Genomic DNA, 14,385 nt, shown 5'->3' with positions numbered 1-14,385 from the left:
CGCCGGCCGGGAGGCCCCGGAGCCAGCCCATGGGGAGAGGGCGCTTGGCGTCGGCCACAAAGACCGCCGCCGCCCGCGCCGCGCCCGGCGCGTGAAGCCCAGGTAAGGGCCGAGACGGGCGCCGGGCGCGCGCCTTCTGGGGACGCCCATAGCAGGGCATTTCTGAGCCGAGCCCGCGCCGCACTCAGGGAATGAGCTCCCCTTGCTCCCCTGGGCTTGGCCACACCTCTGAAAGTTAGGATGCCCGACGGGGCTGGATTGCGTCGGAGCGGTGGCCCCAGAAAACCCGAGCGCCCTGCCCTGTGTCACGGCTCCCTGGGCTCCCTCCCCTCCTTCCTGGGGCTTCCCCCAGTGGGCCGACGTGGCCTTGCTGGGAGAGCGCCGCGGCTCTGGTGCCACCTGTCATCCTGGTCCTTTGCACGCACGTTCAATTTTCCCTCCTTTGCCTCTCTCTGGGCCCCAGCCCGCTTTCCCCGCCTCCTTCCCTCCCCTCGGCCAGGCTGCAGTTACCAGCGTCCACCGGCCGCCCTAGCACTGCCGGCTGGACTGGGGCATCTTGACCCATCGCGGCTGAGGCCTCTAACTCCCCTCCCCTGTGCCGGCTCACTCCTTCCCTTGGGGGCAGTGGTGGAGATCCCAGCCCCCAGCAGTTGTCCTGGGCTCTGCCTCAGAAGCCAAGAAACTGTACAGCACCTGGAAGAGGCAGACTCGGGGCTGCCCAGGTGTAGGGAGAGATTCCAGCCAGCAGCCCTGCTCTCCCCCGTGACTCCAGCCTGCCCTGTCTGCACTTCCCACCCAAATAAGCCTAGGTGGGGCTGAGGGCTGAGGGTGGGGAAGCAGCACCCCCAGAACCACACACTGCAGCGCAGGGAAGAGGCTTCTGAGACTGCCCATTTCCCAGCCCTATTTTACACAAGGGCACCAGAGGAGTGACGTGACTTGCCCAAGGTCACACAGCAGGTGACTGGATCAGGGCCAGGATCCAACCTTCTTGTCTCCCAGTGCGGTGCCTTCCACGGAGCTCATCTTTTTGCGTTCTTGCCCTCTGTCCTTCCCCATGGCTCATGACCAGTTCGAGGCTCGACGAGGCCAGGACTTGTCATCCTAGAGTCGGCAGTCTGTACTGAGGGGCTCTGGCCCAGGTGGGCTGTCAAGTTCCATGCATTGAGGGGAAGGGATGACCTCTCACACTGGAACATCCCACTCAGGTGGGTCCTTCGAGTCTCAGGTGGCAGGCAACGTGGAGCCCAGCTGTAGGTTGGCACTTGTCTTACTGGTTTGGGGTGTCTTGGTGCTGCCAGGGCGGTGCCCACTCTGTACCAGGCGGTAGGGTGCTTGAGGCATGTGCCTAAGCAGCTCATGCCTTGGCGGTTATGCTCCAGGGACCCCCTCTGGGAGAGCCCCATGAGGGCAGGAGAGTGATGGAGAGTACGCCCAGATTCCTGAAGGACAGCCCAGCCTGGGAGAAGACAGCCCCTGAGGATGGCATCGTGGGCCCAGAGCCGGACACCCCACCACAAGATGGCCTGAGCCCTGCAGCACTGTGCCTGGGAGAGCCTGCTCCTTTCTGTAGGGGTGTCCTGAGCACCCCAGCCTCCTGGCTCCCCGCTGGCTTCCCCCAGAGCCCCAAGGACACGCTCCCATTGGTGGAGGGCAAAGGTCCCCGGAATGGGGAGAGGAAGGCTAGCTGGTCAGGCAGCAAGGAGGCGCTGCGCTGGAAGGAGGCGATGCTTACCCATCCGCTGGCATTCTGTGGGTCAGCGTGCCTGCCTTGCTACGGCCCACTGATTCCTGAGCATAACGGTGGCCCTCCCAAGAGTGACCCTGTGGCCTTCCGACCCTTGCACTGCCCCTTTCTTCTGGAGACCAAGATCCTTGAGCAAGCTCCCTTCTGGGTGCCCAGCTGCCTGCCTCCCTACCTAGTGTCCAGCCTGCCCCCAGAGCGTCCATGTGACTGGCCCCTGACCCCGAACCCCTGGGGGTACTCCGGAGTCCAGCCCAAAGTGCCCTCTGCCTTCAGCTTAGGCAGCAAGGTGAGTGTCGGAGCAGAGAGGGTACCTGGGGCTCATGCAGCGGGGCTCAGTGGCCCCCGAGCAACCCTGCCGGGGCCAAACCACTCTGCCCTGCCATTTTGATGAAAAGATAAGGTGGTACCCAGGCAGAGGAGGAGCCTGTCAGCTCAGACATAGTCAACCCCAAGCAATTCCTCTTCTGAGCAAACCCATTTCATTAGGCCTCCTCTGCCTTTGGGCCATTTCAGGAATTGACTCATGCGTGGTCCACCCAGAACAAGGCCCCGGGAACTGGGGCCACTGAATGTGTGGTCTTGTCCTGGGGGGGAGGGGCAGACAAGGCCCTGTATCTGGGAGTGGGATGGTCAGGTGGCCCCATGGCCTGTACCTCTGGCACCTCCGCCACAAGTGACCCCCAGGGTCACCTCAGGGATGAGATGTAAAATATTTGAAATCCAGTGTGGTACAGGGCATCCCACAATCTGAATAGATCCTGGAGGACCTTTGACTGCGCCAGGCATTAAGCCTTTAGTTGCTGGATTATGGGGAGGCCTGAGAAATCCTGGGGAAGGATCTGGGGTAGCCAGGGCTGTGGCGGAGGCAGTTAGGGGACCAGTGCCTATTAACCAGTATGTTCTTCAGTATTGTCACAACCCTTAAAGCCACACAGGCTCCCACCTGCTGGGTGTCCATTCAGACCATCCTTTTAAACATTGGGAAGCAAAGTCAGCATGAGCTTAATCCCTTCTCCTCTCTTTAGGGTTTTTACCGCAAGGATCCAAGCATTCTCAGGCTGGCAAAGGAGCCACTGGCAACTGTGGAACCTGAGTTGTTGGGCTCAGCGCCTGGTGGGCGTCTCCAGAGAACTGGGGAGGTGGAACGCCCTTCACTCCACCAGAGAGTTGGAAAGACAGGAGTAGGCAGGCATCAGAATCTTTGCCCCCTTGCCCTGGGGCATCCAGACACTGTTCCCCCGACCCCGTGGCCCACTCGTTCCCCAGGCCTGGTTCATACTCTTGGCAATGTCTGGGCTGTACCGGGAGGTGGGAGCCTTGGGTACCAGCTGGGGACGTCAGACACATCAAGGTGCCCCTCTCCTGGGCCTCCTACCACCCAGGTGGGCCGTTGCTCCCCTCACCCACCAGCTAGAGATGGAGGTCTTGGCCCTTGTGGGAAGTGCCGGGAGGACCTGGAGGGGGGCACCAGAGGGCCGAGTGAATCCAGCGAGGAAGCAAACAAGGCCCCTGGTCCCAGCACCTGCCCGCCCAGCCATCACACCAAGCTGAAGAAGGCTTGGCTCACGCGACACTCTGAGCAGTTTGGGTGCCCAGACAGCTGCTCTGGGGAGGAGGAAAGCCCAGCGGCCCAGCTGCGGGCCCTCAAGAGGGCAAGCAGCCCCGAGGTCCAGGGAGCAGTGGGCAGCCCAGCCGCCAAGCGCCCATCCGGCCCTTTCCCAGGCAGTGTGGGGCAGGGGGCCAGAGGTTGGCAGGAGCTGCTGGACTCATCGTTTGGGAACAAGGCAGAGGCAGAACAGCGTGATGACCACAGAGGTAAGGGGACAGGGGAGGGCCTGCAGGGGGCCCTACTCGGGAGGGTGCAGCCAGGACTGGGGCTTTGCAGAGAGGTGGGATCAGAAGTCCTTTAAGAGTGGGTCACACCCAGGTGTCCAACTGCCCACCTGGATGGCATAGCTCTCTGGGCGTCCTTAGCATGTACAGGCCAGAGACCCGTTCAGCATGTGGCTCCTATTTTCGTGTGCCTACTCCCGAGCCATGGCGTTTTGGTGACAGTATAATGACAGGATTCAGAGTGTGGACTCCGGAGTCAGAATACCTGGCTCCTGACTTTGCTGATTGGTGCTATGTGACCTTGGGCTGGTTACTTCACCTCTCTGGGCATCAGTTTCTCCATCTATAAAATGGGGATAAAGACAGCACCTACCCCGTAAACAGTGCTGCGAAGATTAAACAATATCATTCACGTAAACGGCACTTAGCAAGCACTCAATGAACAGTCACTTTTGTGATTACCTGTGCCACGAATACCCCGTCGGGGGGATTACATCTCCTGAAGGACCCCTTGTCCTGCCTCAGGAACAAACAACTACTCTCTGGGCCAGCTGGATCATGGAAACTCAGTTTGGACTCTGCCAGTGTTAGGACTTGGGCACATCTTGGACCTCTCTGTCAAGCTCTGCCCTTCACGGAGGGTTCTGGCACTGCCGGCCCCAGCCTTGGTTCTTCGGGATCCCCTCGGTTCTTCGGGGTCATGTCGGTTTCTTGGCCTCCCAGACTGCTGGGCCTGGATCAGGACTCTTTCGCTGGTCTTGCACCCCTGCACCTGGCATGGGTCTGTCTGTGCTCTTCCAGGCCTCTGCGTGGGCTGGGAAGCTGTAGGCCCCTCCGACTTCTTGGGTTACTGCACCTGTGGCCTGTGTTGAAACTCTCCGGCCTTCTCACCTTCCATCGCCCTCCGTCCACGTCGGGCTTGTCTCTCCACACTATCACACAGCCAGTGGTATCGCTGAGGCTGAGGCAGAGCTAACCCAAGTCTGCACCGACTGGATCCTGCACCCCAGCTGCCCCAAACTGGGCCCGTCAGTCCATGTTAGGGCTCAGCCTTTTTGAAGTTTCCGGCTGCCTGGTTCCCTCGTTCCGAATCAGGCCTCATAGGCCCGGGCCTAGGGGCAGCGCTGGCTCTGTGTGGGGACGGGCAGGGTGCTGAGGCAGGGCCTGGGGTTCACAGAAGCCCAGGAAGCCCAGCCTCCTGACCAGAAACATTGTCCCCTCAGGACCCCGAGACATCAGGGCCAGCCTCCAGGACCCTGGGCTGCAGGATACACCTTGCGCGGCTCCCCCGGCAGGCATGACTCGGTGCCAGAGCTGTGCCCAGGCAGCTGGTGAGGCGGGAGGGCCGGCCTGCCACTCCCAGCCTGGGCCCAGGTGAGCCTGTCACCCCTGGCTGCCCCCGGCCTCCTCCCAGTGGGGCTCCCTGCTCACCTTCCTCTGCCCTACCTCCAGATTGCCTCTGGGAGGGAAGCGGCGGCCTGAGGAAGACCCGGCAGCCAGCTCCGAGGGAGGAGGGTCTGGCCCAGAGGAGGCCGGGCTCAGCGTGGGCCTCGCCAAGCACCTGCTAAGTGCTCTGGGAGACCGACTGTGCCGTGTGCTGCGCAGGGAGCGGGAGGTCTTGGCCTGGGCCCAGCGGGAAGGTGAGCAGGCCCCACCAGGCATTCAGGACCCCGGGACAGCGCGGTCCTGTGGTCAGTGCTTTCACAAGGAGCCTGGGACCTCCCTCCCCCAGCACTGCCTACCAACCAGCTGCCAGCGCTGGAGAGCTCCTGCCCCACTGTGCCCTTAAGGTGTAAAACCTGGTCTGTCCCAACCCTCTAAGAGCTTTGGGCTTGCTGGGGAAATGAGACCGAATGCCAAGTGTCTGCAAGAGCACCTGGAGGGAGGCCGGGGGTGGGGGTGGGGGCTTGGACGGAGCTCCCTGCAGCTTTGCAAGGGAAGGAAGGCTTCCGCGATGGCGGGCTGTTGGGCCCTGGGAAGCTGATAGGATCGGGGCCGAGGATAGAGATGGGAGGAGCTTGAGGCAACCAGCTAATCGCTCTGGCTCCATGCTCTCCCTCCTGCATCCCTTCCACACCGCATCACGGTCTGCAGGGCCCTCTTGGCTCACCTGAGCTTGTCTGCCCCCTCGGGCCTCGGCCGCCTTTGTTCCCTCTGTCTGCAACGCACTTCCCTTCCATTCCTACCTGGAGAATGAAAAGTTACTCATCCCTCAGGGCCGTTTGTGCCGCTGTCCCCACCCTCCTCCTTCCATCCCACTCATACTCTAGCACCCACCCCACGATGCCACATTTCCCCCCTTGCGATGTGAGTGCTGGGAGTGCAAGTGCCAGGTCCTGACCAGCTCTGAATCCCCAGCACCCAGCCCTGGATGTCGATGAGTATATGAACGTGTGCTCACTGGCAACCTCCCACCTGCCAACAAGGGCTTGGTCTGAAACTCTGGGTGAGGGAAGGAGCAGCCTCCCAAGGTTTCCTCTTCTGAGAAACAGAGGAATCCCCTGAGGAAACACCACTGTGTTGTGGGCTGGGGGGATAAAGGACTGTTCTGGGAGTGCTGTGGCTCAGGAAGCCCTGGGGCAGGCGCCGGGGAGGTGCAGCCTGCACTGGCCTGGGAGGGTGGGCTGCAGACGGACGGTGCGGCGAGTAGGTTCTTTACAGGGGCTGTTGAGTAATCAAGGGTGACTGTAAGGGAGCCTGTCTCCCTTCTGGGGCAGCCCCTCAGTGGAGACTGCTCCTGTGTATCCATCCCTTCCTAGAGGCCTCCCACATGAGTTCCTCAAAGGCGCCACTGACCTGAGGCCCCTCTGACCCTGTTCTCTCCTGTGGTCAGCAGGCCAGGGACCAGCCGGGACAGAGGACAACCCAGGCATTCCACGTTGCTGTAGCCGCTGCCACCATGGACTCTTCAACACCCACTGGCGCTGCCCCTGCTGCAGCCACCGGCTGTGCGTGGCCTGTGGTCGCATGGCGGGCGCTTGGAGGGCCAGGGAGAAAGAAGGTAGGAAAGGAGCTGGGGGCTTCGGAGGGGTTGCTCTAGAGTTCATGGCCAGGGACTTCCCTGGCAGTCCAGTGGTTAAGACTGCACTTCCACTGCAGGGGGCATGAGTTCGATACCTGGTTGGGGAACTAAGATCCCGCATGCCACATGACGTGGCAAAAAAAAAAAAAAAAAATGTAATCCTCCTGACGGAGGATTTGTGGCACAAGTAATCACAAAAGTGACTGTTCATTTCTTGGCTGTGGCTCCCTGAGAAAGTCTCCTTCTATCTCTCACTTTGTTCAGCTTGCACCTTTTTATACCTTACAACACTGTGAAGTAGGTATCATTGCCTCCGTTTTCCAGATGAGAAAAACTCAGAGGGGTTAAGTGACTTGTGCAAGGTCACACAGCTCGTTAAGTGTTGGGCCCAGGATTTAAAGGCAGGTCTTCTGATTCCAAATACTGCTCTCTTCATGGTTCTCAGCTTTCTCTCCCTTGGCTCAATTCTGCCACCTCAACACTTGAAATTTCCCAGTGTTCCAATAGACATGGCCAAAAAGAGTTCCAGGGTCAGAAACCTTTCGGAACACCATATTCTACGTGATTGTCTTGCATCTTGCAACGCACTCAGCATGTTAACGGCTCTGCGTTCTGCAAGCAAAGGATCCTATGTCACTAGGGAACTCAGGTTTCCCAGAAAGCCCATGTTTTGTAGATTCTCAAGGCCCCCGATTTAGATATCATGCCCTTGCTCTTCTTCCCTGACCTTAACCTGGGTTTATCTTGATTTCCTGACCTGCAGCTTCTCCTTTCCTACCCCCTAACAGGCTGTCAGGAACAGTCCATGGAGAAGTGTACCCAGGAGGCTGGGCACAGTGCCTGTTCCCTGATGCTCACCCAGTTTGTCTCCAGCCAGGGTGAGCCCTCTTGGAGGGGTGGGGTGAACCGAGGGCAGGTCCTGGGGGAGACCAGCTTCCTGTTTGGATGTCCCTCAGCCCGATCCCATGCTCTCCTGGTTGATGAGGCCCAGCAGCATGGAAGTGGCGCCCTGTCTGCAGTCACTGGCAAATTCCATCTCCCCTCTCCCCCTCACAGCTTTGGCAGAATTGAGCGCTGCAATGCACCAGGTCTGGGTCAAGTTTGACATCCGGGGGCACTGCCCCTGCCAAGCTGATGCCCGGCTGTGGACCCCTGGGGATGGGGGCCAGCAGGTAAGAAGCAGGGCACGGGACAGGGCACTGGCTGGTGCGCCCCAGGATTAGGTGGTGTGTCTGCAGACTCCTGACTTTGGCAGGGTTTGGTCCTTTTCTTTTGAGGGGAATGATGAGAGACATGGAAGCTGGGTGAAATCAGGCTTCTTCTCTTCTTCCCCTGGGGATGAGGATCCATGGAGTGAGCTCTAGCCTCTGCCCCGCCCCCACCGCCCGCCCAGCAGCCGTCCCCGCCCAGCAGCCGTCCTCACTCTCTGTCTGCCTGGAGGCCCCTCCCTCTCTGTGCTCCGTCCAGCATCTTGCTAGAGCTGCTGGAGTCCCGTCTTTCCACTCCCCAGGCACAGGCTCCTACAGGTGGAGCGTCGGCCCACCTTCTCAGTACGCCCCGCACCTGACACAGAGCAGGCGCTCAGTGTGCGTTTCACAAAGTTCTCATGAAGTTCATGTTTTTATTATAAAAGTCATTTGTTCAAGAGAGGGTTTATCAAATGCCTTTTGTGTGCCAGGCACCGTACGCATTCCCACTGTGGAAAATTTGGAAAATACAGACAAGAATAAGGAAGAAAACAGCAGTGGCTTGCAATACCACCGTTCCCATTTTGACATATTTCTTTCCAGTCATTTGCTTATATATTTATTCCAGCCTCTTTTGAGTATACTTTAGATGGTCCTGTATGCATAAGTCCATGGGCGACTTTTTTCCCGCCTAACGTTGTATCATATGACATTTCGCTCCTTGTAAACACGATTTTAGGACTTAACATTGAGTCCACAGTTAATACTTGTGGGTTGAATTGGATCGAGATGCATTTGCCATGTTTAAATCTCTGGTTGGATGGGGGGGGGGGCGGTGGCGGCTGGGTTTAACAGAAGGAGCCGATGGAGAGAACGCCCCCAACTCCACAACCTTCCTGCAACAGGGACACCAACAGGACCAAGGACGTTAAAGAGGGTGAGCAGCCCCCTGTGCCTTTCTCAGACTGTGTGGGGGAGGCTGAGCCAGGCTGGAACCCCAGGAGAGATTGGAATGGTTTTGGCCAGTCCCCCAGACCCCCCGTCACCATCTCTCTTCTCAAGTCATTCCAAAGAAAATAAATCTAAATAAAATCTAGGACAAGCCTCCTGACCCCTCTCCAGCCAGACCCCTGTTCTGAGCCCCTCCTTTGGAGAGGTCCTAGACACGCTGGCAGGAAAGCTGGTGGGAGGCAAGTGCATCCAGACCAGAGTTGAGATAGGCAGTGCCAGTGAGGACAGAGCAGACTCCGCCGGGAGAGGGCGGAAGAGCACGTGGGCAATGGAGCCTCTAGAGAAAGGTGATGCCCTCACCGCTCTCCTTCCTAACAGAGACCCCAGACTCCAGAGAGACACCGGCAGAGGACCGTGCTGGCCAAGGGCCCCTGCCTTGTCCCTCTCTCTGTGAACTACTGGCCTCCACTGCTGTCAAACTCTGCCTGGGGCACGAACGGATACACATGGCCTTCGCCCCTGTCACTCCGGCCCTGCCCAGCGTGAGCGAGGGCACGAAGGGAGGGCTGGGAGCCTGGGGCCGAAACTGGATTGGCCTTCCCTGCAGGGTCAGGCGGGTCCTGAGCACATCTGCCTCTCCGCCCCTCCCTCCCTGCAGGACGACCGCATCACCAACATCCTGGACAGCATCATCGCGCAGGTAGTGGAACGGAAGATTCAGGAGAGAGCCCTGGGGCCGGGGCTGCGGGCCGGGCCAGGACTGTGCAAAGGCCTGGGCCTGCCCCTCTCACCAGTGCGGCCCCGGCTGCCTCCCCCTGGGGCTTTGCTGTGGCTGCAGGAGCCCAGGCCTCCGCGAGGCTTCCACCTCTTCCAGGAGCACTGGAGGCAGGGCCAGGTGAGGCTCCCAGCTCTCACAGCCTCACCTACCCTCAGAGCCTCGATCCCGAGGCCCAGGCAGACCTGGTCCGTCACTCGGAGGGAACAACGGGGCCTGTCCCCACGCCGTTCTGGTGCCCCTACAACATGCCCTGGCCTGGCCATGTTGGGTACCCCAACCATTCTCCCCGTGTCCCCCTTTCTTTCCCCACTACAGCCCGTGTTGGTGTCAGGGATTCAGGGGACATTGCAAGGCCACCTGTGGGGGACAGAAGCTCTAGGGGCGCTTGGAGGCCAGGTGCAGGAACTGACCCCCCTCAGACCTCCCCAGCCCGCAAGCCTTGGCAGCACAACGTTCTGGGAGGGATTCTCCCAGCCTGAGGGTGAGTATCCCTGATGTCGGGTAGAGGAGCTGGGAGCCCCTATGATGCTGGAGGGGCATCGAAGTCCCAGAGTGACCCTGGGGGCAGCTGGAAGCAGAGCCCAGCGCAGAAACTGGACTCTGTTGCTGCCACGGGAGCAGGGCCTCTGGGCCAAGGAGGTTCCTCCCTGGGCCAATGGCCTTTCTGTCTCTTCCCCTAGTTCGCCCAAAGTCAGATGAGGGCTCGGTCTTCCTGCTGCACAGAGCTCTGGGGGACGAGGACACCAGCAGGTGTGTGGTGCCATAGGGCTGGCTGGCCGGGCCTCCCTGCCTCTCCTCCTTGGCCCTGTGATATTCAGTGCTCTGTGCCTGCCTCGGGAAGTTACTCTAGCTTTGGGGGCTTTGACGGGGTCTCCGGTGCCTGGATTGAGCCTGCTGGGCGTGACACCTCCCCCCCCACACACAGGGTGGAGAGCCTGGCTGCCAGCCTGCCGCTCCCAGAGTACTGTGCCCGCCATGGGAAACTCAACCTGGCCTCCTACCTCCCTTGGGGCTCTGTCCTGCGTCCACTGGAGCCCCAGCTGTGGGCGGCCTATGGTGAGTGTGCCCTCCATTCCTGCCCAGTCCCTACCCACTTCCTGTCATCTCCGAGAACACGTGCGTCGGTGCCGAGGTCCTGGGGCCCATTCCCAAGTGTCTTTTCTCTACCTCCATACAGGTGTGAGCCCACAGTGTGGGCACCTGGGGACCAAGAACCTCTGTGTGGAGGTGACCGACCTGATCAGTGTCCTGGTACGCGCTGAAGCCCCACTGCCTGCCTGGCACCGGACACAGAAAGGTGCGTCCTTGGCCGGATGCAAGGGTCGGCGCAAGCTGCAGATGCGAGGTGCTGTCTCTGCTGGCCCTGGGCCCTCCTGAGCCGTCTTTCTCCCCCAGATTTCCTCTCAGCCCTGGACGGGGAGGGGCTCTGGTCTCCGGGCAGCCAGGTCAGCGCCGTGTGGCACGTGTTCCGGGCACAGGACACCCAGCGCATCCGCCGCTTTCTCCAGATGGTGAGGAGGGAGCCGGGAGCTCTCCCCTTCCCCTTCCAGCCCCAGAAGCTCCCCCTCTGTGTGTGCCCCGTGTGCTCGCTCCCTTGCCTCAGGTGAGCTGGACTCCACTGGTGCAGGGAAGGCAGACCGGGCCCTCCTGAGAGGTGTGCGGTGGGGCGCACAGAAAGTGGGGGACCTAGTGATGAAATGAAGCAAGAGCTGCCACAGGCTGGGCACTGTGCTCAGGGCCTTGGGTACACTATCTCTGTTAATTGCCACGACCACCCCGTGCGGTAGGTAGTGCTGCTTTCCCATTTTGCAGGTGAGAACACTGAGGCTGAGTGGTAAAGCTGGGACCCGAGCTAGAGGCTGTTCCCAGCCGGGGTCGCTACACCGTGCTCCCCCTGTGGGCAGTCAGCCTCCCCACTGCAGGCTCCAGGTGGGGCTGGCCGAGGGGCAACAGGAAGCTCACCTGAGAATCCGTCCCACTGCTCCCCTCTCAGAAATCTGCACCTTATGAGGAGGTGCCCTTTGAGGTGCTAGCAAGGAAGGGCTAAGGGGAGGGGGGGCAGCATGGTAGGTGGAGAGAGACACGGGGCCAGGAGAGGAAGCAGCGAAGGAGAAGAGGAGGGGGTGAGCAGGAGGCGGGCGAGGCCCCGTGGTTCCAAAGTCCAGCTGAGCCCTGACAGTCCTGGGGAAAGGACGCCCACCAAGTGTCACCCCTGCTCAGGCACGTGCACACACACGGACGTGCAGGTGTCAACGTGGCTGTCCACTGCCACCTCCTTGCCCACCGGAGATGCACACACACACACGGATGCACTCACGCAGGTGCTGGAACACGCAGAGGGGAGCGGACAGCAGTACGCCTTCATACATAGATTGCTTTGTCTGATCTGGATGTGGCCGGCTGTGGGCAGTCCCGCATAGCCAAAGCCGATAATTCACCGGGAAGGTCTGAGGGGCATGTTCTCACTGGGTGGCCTGGGAAACACTGCTCTAGTTCCAGGTTGGACTTCCTTGGCACCTGCCTGGGGTTAACCTAGGGTCCAACCTGACTCACCATCCTCCCCTCTTCCCATGGCCTGGTCTTGGAGGCCTGAGCCCTAAGCCCAGGAGTAACTGCTGAAGTTCTAGCTGAAGGGCTGGATGGAGCTGGTGGGCAGCTGAAGCACGATGCTGGGTTCACCTCTGCGGGTGTTCCTTGGGCCCCGGCCTCCACGTGTTCCCATCTACCCAAGGAGCTCCCCGCTCTGGTTGGGCTGGTGAAGGCCCCCAAAGCTGTGCCTGCTTCAGAGGCCTCAGCCTGGACAGGCAAGCCGGTCGGTCCATCCACTGGGGAGTCAGAACTTCCGTGTGGCTGTGCCTTTTCTGGATCTGGGATCTTAGAAGAATCTGACGAATGCTTTGGATTGTCTCACCAGGGACATACAGCTACCTGCTCACCTACAGTTTAGCACACAGTTCAGGATCTTCACAGGACTCCACAATTAAGAGCTCCCGGTGTAGACAGTTTATGAGTTGAGGTTATGCAGGACGTCTTCCTGGGTTTTGGAGAAAGGGGTACCTTTGAAGGAGGGAGCAGAGGGCCCAGGGCCAGGGCCACTCTAGAGGCTACTCAAGGCATCTAGCCCTGCGAAAAGCGGGGATTTCGACCCCCAGCCTCAGAGCCCTTAATCCTTTCCTCTCAGCTGCTTCCAGCCAAACCTCTATTCTGCCAACCTGAGTGACCCCAGCCCTTCACCATCCTGCTCTTTTCTCTCCCACCCCTATGTCCTTCCCCTGCCCTTCAAGACTCGACCCCTGCAGCTCTTTCCTGTGCCTCTGGCCTTAGGGCAACCCATGCCCCATCTTCCTGCAGCCCCGCCCTAGCCTCCCGCCTTGCTCATTCCTCCTTTTCTTTGAGGTGTGCCCGGCCGGGGCGGGAAACTTGGAGCCCGGCACCCCTGGCAGCTGCTACCTGGATGCAGGGCTGCGGCGGCGCCTGCGGGAGGAGTGGGGTGTGAGCTGCTGGACTCTGCTGCAGGCCCCCGGAGAGGCTGTGCTGGTGCCCGCGGGGGCTCCCCACCAGGTGCTTCCCCGGCGCGCGTGCAGGCGGGGGCCCTGCAGAGAGCTCAGAATACCGGAAGCATTCCCCAGCCTGTTCTATCCTCTTCCCTGTCAGTTCCCCTCTGGAGCTAGGCAGAGCAGGAAGTCACGCCTCCACTGCAGGGAAGAGGAGAAGCCTAGTGGTCTTGAAGTCATCAGGCCAACCGGGCTTTGTGTCCTTGGGCGCCCGCCCTGCTTGTGCCGTCTCTGGCGTCCCCTTGGCCTGGTTTTGGCCACGCCCTTTGGGGGGTGGCTAGTGCTGGATCCAGGGCCTCTGCTCTCTGAGGGCTGGGTGGGGGTCCTTTGGGGAAGCTGACTTCAGGAACCAGTGGGGCAGGCTGCGTCATGTCATCCTGGGTCCCCACTGAGCCTCCTGCCCGCCCTCTCCCTGGCACAGGTGCAGGGGCTGGTCAGCACAGTGAGTGTCACTCAGCACTTCCTGTCCCCCGAGACCTCTGCCCTCTCTGCTCAGCTCTGCCACCAGGGGCCCAGCCTGCCCCCTGACTGCCGCCTGCTTTATGCCCAGGTGAGTGTGACACTGGCCGGGAGCCTGGGTGCGCTGCCCAATTCCCCCCACAGCTCAGCTGCGCCCAGGGAGGGTGTCGGCAGGGAGAGCCCAAGGCGTGACTGTAAACTCCTTGTCCTCTCCTTTTCTCCTAGATGGACTGGGCTGTGTTCCAAGCAGTGAAGTTGGCTGTGGGAACATTGCAAGAGGCTAAATAGGGGGATCCCGGGTGTGTGGGGTAGGGGTTGGGGGCAGGCAGACCAGTGCTCAGCCCAGGCACAGCTTCAGCCGAGAATGGCACCGGGGAACTTGGGGACTTCCGCTCAATCCCGCAAGCACCACTCTGGACACAAGCAGGGCACCCCGTTCCCTGCCCCTGACCTGGGTACCATGGTCACACTGGGGGTGCGACCGTCTCCCTCCAACCCCTGCCCGCTAACCCAGGAGACGAAGAGCCCTTCCTTGGGGGACCTAGGAAATCATTCTGGCTTAAGCAACACCTGCTGCTGCTGCTTCATCTCCTGCTGTCTCACCTGTGCCCGAGCTCTGCTTATACCACCCACATCCTCCCGGGCTCCCGGGAGGCCCTTTGCCCTGCAGGCGTGCTGGACAAGGGCCACCGACATCCTGCCCTCTTGCCAGAGAGCTGTGAAGTGTGGGGAGGGGGCAGCATCAGGCCACTACCCAGGCTTGGCTGGAGGGGTTGCTATGGGCGAGGCCCCATCCCTGCCCCCTCCTCTCGCCTCCTTCCTTCTTGATTTCCATTAAAGGCTGTTGTTTTGTG

The 14,385-nt window shown here is 60.5% G+C and overlaps 1 protein-coding gene across 4 annotated transcripts; it reads left to right on the top strand.

Moving 5' to 3' along the window:
- Nucleotides 1–7: 7 nt before the first annotated feature.
- On the top strand, nt 8–14,385 carry HR (HR lysine demethylase and nuclear receptor corepressor). 4 transcript variants are annotated; one of them, XM_059072451.2, is made up of 19 exons: nt 8–102; nt 1,383–2,033; nt 2,773–3,562; nt 4,804–4,954; nt 5,033–5,220; nt 6,417–6,581; nt 7,391–7,480; nt 7,659–7,774; nt 8,645–8,726; nt 9,119–9,282; nt 9,399–9,635; nt 9,834–9,999; nt 10,199–10,268; nt 10,444–10,574; nt 10,696–10,815; nt 10,914–11,029; nt 12,915–13,079; nt 13,494–13,622; nt 13,757–14,385. In XM_059072451.2, exons 2-19 carry the CDS (start codon nt 1,422–1,424, stop codon nt 13,817–13,819), a joined length of 3,555 nt encoding a protein of 1,184 aa, XP_058928434.1. In that variant the 5' UTR covers nt 8–102; nt 1,383–1,421; the 3' UTR covers nt 13,820–14,385. The 4 variants fall into 4 exon arrangements, with proteins under 4 accessions (XP_058928434.1, XP_066895940.1, XP_066895941.1 ...); XM_067039839.1 differs by having other exon boundaries at nt 6,414–6,581; XM_067039840.1 differs by lacking the exons at nt 12,915–13,079; nt 13,494–13,622; nt 13,757–14,385 and adding an exon at nt 12,803–12,894 and having other exon boundaries at nt 6,414–6,581; nt 10,914–11,121.

Source organism: Kogia breviceps, chromosome 8 (assembly GCF_026419965.1).
Source record: "Kogia breviceps isolate mKogBre1 chromosome 8, mKogBre1 haplotype 1, whole genome shotgun sequence".
NCBI lineage: Eukaryota > Metazoa > Chordata > Mammalia > Artiodactyla > Physeteridae > Kogia > Kogia breviceps.
Note: the sequence above shows the minus strand (reverse complement) of the source record. Positions and strands in the feature narration are given on the sequence as shown.

Coding starts and splice junctions, on each gene's coding strand:
- HR (XM_067039839.1), top strand. CDS start 1,422: ATGGAGAGTACGCCCAGATTCCTGAAGGACAGCCCAGCCTGGGAGAAG. Junction 2,034..2,772: donor CCTTCAGCTTAGGCAGCAAG/GTGAGTGTCGGA, acceptor TCCTCTCTTTAG/GGTTTTTACCGCAAGGATCC. Junction 10,269..10,443: donor GGGGACGAGGACACCAGCAG/GTGTGTGGTGCC, acceptor CCCCACACACAG/GGTGGAGAGCCTGGCTGCCA.